General features: G+C 40.2%; 1 protein-coding gene across 1 annotated transcript; it reads right to left on the bottom strand.

Annotated features, from left to right (window-relative positions):
• Positions 1-1488: 1488 nt before the first annotated feature.
• On the bottom strand, positions 1489-9833 carry LOC117413755 (syntaxin-12-like). Its single transcript, XM_034023061.3, has 10 exons — positions 9704-9833; positions 7663-7861; positions 6203-6272; positions 5560-5659; positions 5062-5199; positions 4681-4724; positions 4380-4485; positions 3763-3835; positions 3455-3537; positions 1489-2664 (listed from the first exon to the last, which is right to left on the bottom strand). Exons 2-10 carry the CDS (start codon positions 7760-7762, stop codon positions 2572-2574), a joined length of 807 nt encoding a protein of 268 aa, XP_033878952.2. The 5' UTR covers positions 7763-7861; positions 9704-9833; the 3' UTR covers positions 1489-2571.
• Positions 9834-9835: the final 2 nt, after the last annotated feature.

Here is a 9835-nt window from a genome sequence, read left to right as displayed (position 1 = left end):
TGGCCAATGAGGCGATCAAAAATGCGCAACTTGGCACAAGTGGGATTCAGTGTGGCAAGCACACTAGCACCACCTAGTTCTCTCAGCGTAGTTCCTTGCCCATTAAAAATGGGTATGGGATAGCAATGGCATGACTCATCTCCATTTATGCTATTTAAATCTTCCGACAACAACAAATGAGCTAAGAATCAATCTGCTGCAGGCTTTTAGATTGAGTATAATAGTGGTAGGTTTAACCAAATGGATATATGCATGAATATGCAGTGCACCTTGTGATTGCAATGCCTGCAATGCTGAATACACCTCAATGTATTCAGCTCAAAGCTATTGCAACTGAATAAAATGCTTGCAAGGCTGACGTTTGAGGGTTTGTAAAGTGATACAGTACAGGTGTAAGCTCTCACCACTAAAATGTACCTCTGGACTTGATTCAGACTTGGAAAATAGACCTTTCCTGCAGCTGTGGAAGAAAATCTCCTCAGTTGTTATATATATATATATATATATATATATACATATATATATATACATATATATATATACATATATATATATATATATATATATATATATATATATATATATATATATATATATATATACAGCAACAGTGACAACTAGTGGACAGCTCGGCATTTGTTTCTTTTTAGTGTGCTTGTGCTCATTCGGTTTACTGGAAATCAAGAGTGTAAGCAAGTTCCTTCTTTCTCTTCTTTTCACAGCAGTAGAGCCCCAGTCACTTACTGTACGTGTGGACAATGCACTAGCAACTGCACCCTGGGCTCTGTGTAACTGTTCTGCTCAGGTCTGTGTTAACAGCTGGGTTCTGGTTTTATAGTTTCAAATGATTAAACAGATACGACCAACACCAGGGTGTGCAGCACATTATCTCTGATAAAAAGATAGCACAGAAGTCAAGCTGCAGCGTTCTTATCGTATAACAGAAGCACACCCCCCCCTAGGAATTTAAACTGCAGCCTACAATCACGTTCAGTTTTATTCTCGAATATGGATTGCGGGTGACTGAATTCTTCTGTAAATGCCCCCTTCTACGGACTAATTTAATTAGCAAACTGACCCTCTTGGCTGTCCAGTTTGTTAAGCTGCCAGCATACCTTTCTGAAGCCAACTTGTCATTCTGTCAATGGTGTTGATACCACTGATCATTACAAAGTTTTCAAGAGACATTCAACAGAGCTGGTATTTTCAGCATGAAATTATAATATAACAACCTTCTTGAAAATCGAAAAATATTTGTCAACCATATATCAGCCTACACCTTGAAGTATTAAAAATTAAGATCATTTCAGTTCAGAAGGAAAGAGGATGGTAAGGTTGACTTGTGGTGACAATGAGATACTGTAAACATGCTGAGAGTGCATACTGTGACATGTACCAACCCCAGTTCATAAGAATGAATGACTGTTCATGATAGGAGGGCTTGCATACACATACAGGGTGGAGAGAAAGATACAAGGAGAGAAGGCGCCTGTTAGACATTTATATCACTTTACTCTTCTAATATCATACCGGAATAAAAAAAAGATCAGAATGCCAAGAATACATTAGGAGTTTGTGCCACCTTCAAAAACAGTCCTCTTTGCTTCCGTGAATGGAGTACTTAAGCTTCAGAAATCGGTTAGTTCCTGGTAATTTTTTGTTGTTGCTGGTTGATGCAAAACATAACAATAAGCAAACAAACAAAGCAAAGCAATCTAACAGTTTAAGTCGGATAAGACAAGCCAGTTAAAAACAGATTTACAACCCATACACTTTTGTTAACTGCAAAGCACAAGCAAAGTGAAAGTATATCAAGCTTAGCAGCTATCTGGCTCAAATAAATCAAGGCTAGACTTTTTTTTTCTTCTTATGTCTCATTGGCAATACATCATCCTCACAAGTCTAAATCGTTTTTTGTACTGTAGTTAAGTTTTCAGACTTCATTTTATCCTAACACAACACTATGACTTAACTTCCTGTTCTAACCCCTGCCTCACAGGAAGTAAACCTAAATACAAAAGAAACTCCTCAAACTTATAGTGTGGTAGCAGGACAAGTGACAAAATCCGGAAAATTAAAGTCCAGTCCAAAGATAGAGGAGTTGTGGTTTTTACAGCCTTCGTTATTACCTCTAAACATTAACCAATTTGTCTTTTGCACTCCAACACATGCCATTCTTCCAGGAGTTTGAACCTAAACCTGGCAATTGTGAAGATCTACTAAAATTTGAATTAATGCAGTCGTGGATAAAATTATAGCTTATATACAGTAAACTTTCTTCAAAACACACAGCAAGTACATGTTAGTGTTATTGCAGTAAATAGTACAGTAATCGGAAACAGAAGGGGGGGGTAAAGTTATACAATTACACAAATATATTTGTTCATTAACTTATAAATACTGTTTCCATATATGTCTCGACAGAAATCTCTAACTATGTTGCTAAGGGAACTCCAGTGGAAGCGTGCACCATCTCTCTTTGAGAATGTCAAGTCCATTCCCTGCCAGTGCAGCACGGAACTTCCTCCCCCCGGTAAAACCAGGATCAAGGACAATGAAACTGTGGGGTGCTCATTTCGTGGCTAGCCAGATGATTAAGCCCAGAACCACGCAGACCAAGGACAGGACCATAGCCAGAATGCAGATCTTCTTACGAGACTTTTGCTGAAAGATAGAAAGGGGATACGCTTCAGAAACTCAACAGATGAAGTTTCTGGCTGATATGTGGAATGGATTGCTTGTACCTCAAATGCTGGGAGTCAGAAAGACCTTTTGAAAGAGGCTTGTCCCTTGCTAGCCCACCAATCTACCCAGTAAGCTATTGCAACATATTTATTATCACTGAATCCCAGTAGGTCAAGCATATAACCTTTTTAGTTTAAATTACAGCAGGCTGTAAAACAGCTGTTGCCAACCTTCATTATTATTATTATTATTATTATTATTATTATTATTATTTATTTCTTAGCAGACGCCCTTATCCAGGGCAATTTACAATCGTAAGCAAATACAATTCAAGTATCACAGTACAAGTAATAATATAATTAAGAGCAAGATAAATACAATGACTTTGGTTCAAGCAAGTACAAGTGTGACAAAATACAATTCAATAATACAGCAGATAACAGTGTCAGTGATAGTTACATCAGGATATGATTAAATACAAAAAATACTACAGATTAAACACTTGGCAGATTACAGTACTCTGAAGTACAGGATTAAATGCAGTAAAATAGGGGGCAGATAAGAGCAAGTAAAGCACATTTAAGGAAGGGTGATAAGTGTCCCAGGGGAAGAACAGAGGAGTTCTACAGGTGCTTTCTGAAGAGGTGAGTCTTGAGGAGGCGCCAGAATGTGGTCAGGGACTGGGCAGTCCTGACATCTGTACAGACATGTGAATTGCATTGCTGTGTAAATGCCAGTCTGACTGAGGGCACAGCACAGAGACTCCTACCTGATAGTACGATGCCCGCTGTAACTGTTCCGCTCCCCTCTCCACGTGCACCTCTGCGCTCTCCACATTCGCTTCAATACTGTCTGTGGAGCAACACACAGTGCACACACACAGCGTTAACATAACCAGATCCTCAGAGACTTCCTTTATACAGCGAGGCCTCTTGTTCACTGGGTCATGTGAAACAATAGTGCCACTACCAGTCGTTATTTAAAATTATACAACCGACATGTTTCTTAGAAACACTATCTAATAATAAATTCAATAGCAATGACCCTCAAAGAACTTGAGAGAGTGAAAAAACGTACCGATCATATCTCCTTGGTCATGAATCATCACGGCTAAATCTTTAAAAATCTGGTTCACATCCAATATATCAGACTGCAAACAAACAAGGAGAAAAGGGAATCAAGTTTGAGGTCAGTATGGGGTGTTATGTACACAACAGCATATCCGAGTGAACCCTGTCAAGGTTGTTTTTTTTTTTTTTTTTTTTTAACTTTCTGATATTTTTATCCATGTTCAGCAGCTGCTCTTCTGGTCTAGATTCCTACCATTGACCACTGAAGGTCAGCCAAGGCTAGACCAGCCAGTGTCTTTATACAAGAGCCAGCGCCATCTAGTGCACAGTTGTTTGTTGCCAGCAATATTGAAAAGACGCTTGATCACTCGATTGTGTTGGCCCTTTGGCTGATCTAAGCTTATGTATGTCTATTGCAGGCAACTATACATAAGAACAATAAATGCAATGAGAACCACTCAGAACGATAGCCAACATCTTAAAAAGGTAAGGGGGCAGTAACAAACGTCTTCATTTGAAGCTCAAATACTGCATTGGAATAGTAATAGTGGGGGTTCCCTTTGGCGTTTAGTTAGGTATGTGGGAAAGACCCAGCTCAGAAAGGCAGCCTGTAGAGCCCTGTACCTCCAGCTGTCGGATAGCAGTCTCCCTCTCTTTGATGAGCTCCAAGTCCTCCTCAGTGATGGCAACCTCCTCTTCCTGCGCCTGAGTCTGTGCCCAGTCATCGTTACTGCAGGGAGAGAGGGCTACTGTCAATATACAAACCACAACACCACATTGATCATAACAGACCTTTATTTAGCTCACTGACTTGCTAATGCTTTCACAAGCTAATAAATGTAGATGAACACGACTGTGATGAAGCCAGACAGGGTAACCAACTCATTAGGAATATTGCTTTCAACTAAACCCAGTCCCAACGTACCTTTCAAATGACACAAGCGGCTCATCTTTGTGTAATTCACCTGTCTGTAGGAGAAAAGGAAAGAAAGGAAGAAAATGCAGTCGTTTTACCTAAATGATTTATTTCAGTACATTTTGTTCACCACTGTACTTGTGATCATGTTTATATTATTCTCCTCAATGCCTTTAGCTATATGCTTGTCTGTTATCTTTTATTTTTGCGTGACATATATGGCTTTATGAGGTACGTTTGGTATCTTGTTAAATGCAAAACGGTTTATTAAAAATATAACCCTAACCTTATATTGAAGCTATGGTTGAGCATTTAAATGTATTTACGTCACTGAGCTGTGTAACACAAACTATATGAAAACAAAGTGGAGACAGTGGTCTCTTCCCTCACCGAGAGGCGGGACCCTGCCCTGGCTCTGGCCACCGTCTCCTTCCCCTTCTCCGCCGCTCTTCGCTGGACCGCCTGGAAGTTATTGAGCGCCGCGGAGAACTCATTCATGAGACGCTCTTTCTGCATTTTCTGCAGCCTCTACAGGGGAGTTAAACACACAGGGGAGCACATTGGCACCATGTCATGCAAACACAACCGATTCTTCAAACCTTTCAAGGACATTTTCACCCTTACAAAAGTTTGCCACTGTATTTCTGCACTTTTGCCCATGGCTACACTATGCATTTACCATAGCTTACCCTGGTTGGCCATGTTTATTAATATGCAAGCTTCAGGACTCCATGTGGGGCATGAGTTACAGAGCTCATGCACATCACAGCTACACTGGAACCCTGTTACCATCACATGTGATTTTCAATATGCATCTCCAACCAGTCAGTGGAGGGACCAGCTCCCCAGAATGGGGTCCACATTGACCCGGTGAGGCTCCACACTAACCTGCTCTGAAGGGGACAGGGGCAGCGGCAGGGAGCCCAGCTCCTTCAGGTGTCTGTTGGTCTCCTTGGCCAGCTGGTTTGTGTAGTGCTGCAGCTGATGTCTGAGAACGCAAAAGCCAGAGTTCTTCCTCAGAAAACATTTTGAAGAAGTCAAATGTTTGCACCCACTTCCTCTATTTTAGTTTTCCCCTATTTTTTTCTAAATTTAAAACAAAGCCTACATCATGCAGAAGTAGGTGACCATGGATTAGATGACAAAACAATGCAATGTTCTGAATATCTACACCAGCGTTCTTGATCTCCACGGCTTTTATTTTGCAAGCCTCACTTAAACATCAATGATCAGTTAATCACCCTGGTGCCCTTCTTGGAACATTACGTATAGATTACATTACTAGCACATGCACATTTTCACTTGTATTTAAAGGCTTATGTAAAGAGTACATCTTCCTGATTTTTAATAACAACATTTCCTCAATGCACTGATTATAATCCACAGCATCTGATTAGGTACCATGGCCTATGTATTATGTCTAGAAGTCTGAATAACTACTTGGAACAAAATGTACATGCATGAAATGAAGGCGTGGTTGTGATACTCTGAAGAACCTCTGGGTATCTATTCCCTACAGGCTCATACTCACAGCCTGTCCTGCAGATCACTGTTATCCTGCTTCGTTCCCAGCTGGCTCACCATGCTCTTGATCTGAGCAGCTGTTGATTAAAGAAAAAACATATATTAAATTTACATCAAACTTCAGACACCAGTAATAACCTCATTAAGGTGACAAAGCAGCTTGTTTTGCAGGCGGGTCCTGGGGACGGCAGCTCAGGTTACAATCCAAAGCAATCATCATTCAGTCACACAATGCATGCACAACCAAATGAACGACATGCACATTTAAATGCATGCCAAAGACCAGTTAAAACACTTGCAGACAGCTCACAGCCCTGCTGCACCATGCTGTCTGTGTATGTCTATATCTAACCAGCATGGTATATGCCTGTTAACTATCAAACCCAAGTCGTGGATTATAGTTCTGATGTAGAACTGCTGGAGATGTAATGTGTCATGGGTCTCTGAGCAATGGAGAGCTATCTGATCTCTGATAAGCAGCAGTGTGGAGTAGTGGTTAGGGCTCTGGACTCTTGACCGGAGGGTTGTGGGTTCAATCCCCAGTGGGGGACACTGCTGTTGTACCCTTGAGCAAGGTACTTTACCTAGATTGCTCCAGTAAAAACCCAACTGTATAAATGGGTAATTGTATGTAAAATAATGTGAGATCTGTATAATGTGAAATAATGTATAATGTGATATCTTGTAACAATTGTAAGTCGCCCTGGATAAGGGCGTCTGCTAAGAAATAAATAATAATAATAATAACAATATTGGGCCTGGTCAGAAAGTCAATGAGGGAGCGGTCAGTGCAATCTTCCCTCTGGCTCCAAGCTAATCCTCTGCAATGTTTCCCCTACCCCAGAGCATTCAGACCAAGTTCTGAAAACCACAATCAATATTTAACAATACAAATCAATGTTAAGTGAAGCTGTTGTGTTATTTTCAGTTACAACCATAGAGACTGTTAACAGATGCAACCACATTCTGTATTGTTCAATTCTGTGTTGAAGTGTTTGTTCAAAGCAATCTCAAATACCAGGTTGCAGTTCTTCAGGTCACAACTAGAAACTAGAACCTGTTGTCACCTGCTCAGATCTCTCTTTTATTCTTATTTATTTACTTATTTTGATTGCACACTCAGATAGGTTTCCAAGGTGACCCTGCAGGCTGGTGAGAATCCACACAGCAATTGAAACATTATAACCTGTATTCCAGTAAACAGGAGCCTTCATCTGTAGGAAGACAATATATAAGGAATTACCTCAAGTTTCTATTTCAATTGGAAAGACCGGCCAGTCTCACTAATGCATCTTCCGAGAGTTTTTATAACCCTAAAAGATTTTCAAACAAACGGAATTTGGGGGGTTTATAAGGTATAGAGCTCTTTTTAAGCATCAAGACTTTCCACTTAAGCGATTCTACAAGTTTTGAGTGTGTTTTATTGTAAGGAATGTCCACGGTTAAAGTGACTGAAATTGCACTCACTGTTGTGCGTGACTTTCTGGATGTTGGCGCTGCATATCTGGATGAGAGCATTGAAGTCCCGGGGCTGGGAGCGATAGCTGTCTGCGTTCCCGTACGACATGGTGGCACTGCAAGGCCTGGGACCCTCCAACAGAGAAGGAGGAGGAGGAGCAGGAAAACGAAGAAAGCACTTCACCAATCACCAGCTTCTCTGCAACACCTGCAACAGAAGAACCAATCAGAAACCCTCTCCTGGTTCCAAAGCCTGATTCCACTGTGTTTTATTGTATTTAGTAAGGGTCAGCAGTAGGTCAGTACCATACATCTCCCGCTACGGCTGTCAATTCAAAACAACAGGACGAAATGAATGTGTAGAAAAAGTCGATGACCATGAGATACATCACAATTTAATAAAAGGTTTTTGCAGCTGTATGCAGAAATGTAAGTGTGACATAGAGACACTTCTATATATCCCACCCCAGAATCCTATACTCGCAATAACTTATGCTAAATAATATTGATACCAAGTTTCATCAGAACTGGAAAAGCGATCTCCAAATTTTATGTAAAAGTGTGACATATCCCCACCCACCCCCCATTATATTTCTGAAAGGAAATAAACAATGTAACATTATAACTACCAAGAAACAGCACAACCGAACAGGACTGTATTGCTAGTTTATATGTAATTATTTACATTTTTCAGTCCAGGATAGATCCTTCAGATGGAATATCTTGTTTTCAAGGGTGTCCCAGAGGACCACAACATTGTATCTGGTATTACACTAAGTTAAAGAAAAGTCATGCTTTTTGGCTGTCTTGTACTTCCTGGGTCATTTCACCCGCAGTGTGAAATTGTCCCCACTCTGTGGGTTCTTTCCTATCAATAACCAATCAGCTGCTTTCCCAGGTGAAATGACCCAGATATAACCTATGAATGATGTTCTGAAATGGATATACACGAGTGCTATAACATGTGTTTCTTTCAAAACTGCACATTTGTATGTAGCTAATGGAAATAAAAAAAAAAATGGAAACAATTTATGTAATTATTTTGTCAACTACAATTACTTTAACGATTGTTTAGAGTAATGAAATCTGTCCTCCACCTCCTCCTTAAACACGAATGTAAACAGTATGCTTGATGTGTATTTGTTTTTATGTGCAGCTCCAGTTGTGACCTTGGTAGGATTCAAAAGTAAAATCAGTATTAATGGACCTGCTTCTAAGTGCTGTGTATTTGAACTGACTTTGATTTGAACTTGGACACTCTGATTAGCAAAGATTAGTGAAAGCAATGTGTTAATATTTAACTACTGTTAACCATGATTAATTCTGGTGGTAAGACTTTCTGATAATTACCCAAAATGACAATATTTGATGACATTCCCAAGTCATTTTTTATATTTTCTTTCATACTGGTACTCGTTTTTATCACAAAGCGGTTGTTTCAATAATCAGCAGTCTCGCTGCTCGTTTGTTTACATCGGTTTGGGGAACCACAATTTAGCAGGAAGCTAGCCCGACCCTCACAGCGCGCTTGCGCACTTACCGCTGCCCCATACATTCAATGCAGACGCAGTATTTGGCAGCAGAAACGCTCCACCCTGGGCCTTAAAATAAACACACAGTGCGTACTACAGCAACACAAGCACAGATTAAAAACATGAATACAACCGAGCGATATTTCGCTAATGTTGCCTAATTACAACAGGACCACAGCATCTACGTAAATTATAACTCATTTATAAACAAAATACATTATTTTAGGAAGCCTTACCCCTAATGCAAAAGTGTTAATTTGTAATATATTTGTTTAAATTCAAGAACAGCGATGTAAACCTCCTTTCTAGGTTATGCTTTGATGTGGACTTCTTGAGACAATTCACATGACGTTAATGTACCGCTGATATCCACACTACAGCCAGGAGTTTCCTAATTAATAACTGGGACGTGCAGATCAAGATAAACATGGTGTCAGACGGTTGTGTCACTGCTAAATCGTAAAATGTTATAATTATACGTGGCTAATATAGCAATGGCTTTAATGTAAATGTCTTACCTGTTTCTGCGGCTCCTTTTCTGTGTGTCAGGATTTTGTTTCCCAGTTTCCAAATCGACAGATATAACGTCACAGAACCCCGTGATGCAGCCCTGATATCATTTCCATGGGCCAGCCAGGCTGCACTACCAT

The sequence above is a fragment of the Acipenser ruthenus genome, chromosome 25 (genome assembly GCF_902713425.1).
Source record: "Acipenser ruthenus chromosome 25, fAciRut3.2 maternal haplotype, whole genome shotgun sequence".
NCBI lineage: Eukaryota > Metazoa > Chordata > Actinopteri > Acipenseriformes > Acipenseridae > Acipenser > Acipenser ruthenus.
Note: the sequence above shows the minus strand (reverse complement) of the source record. Positions and strands in the feature narration are given on the sequence as shown.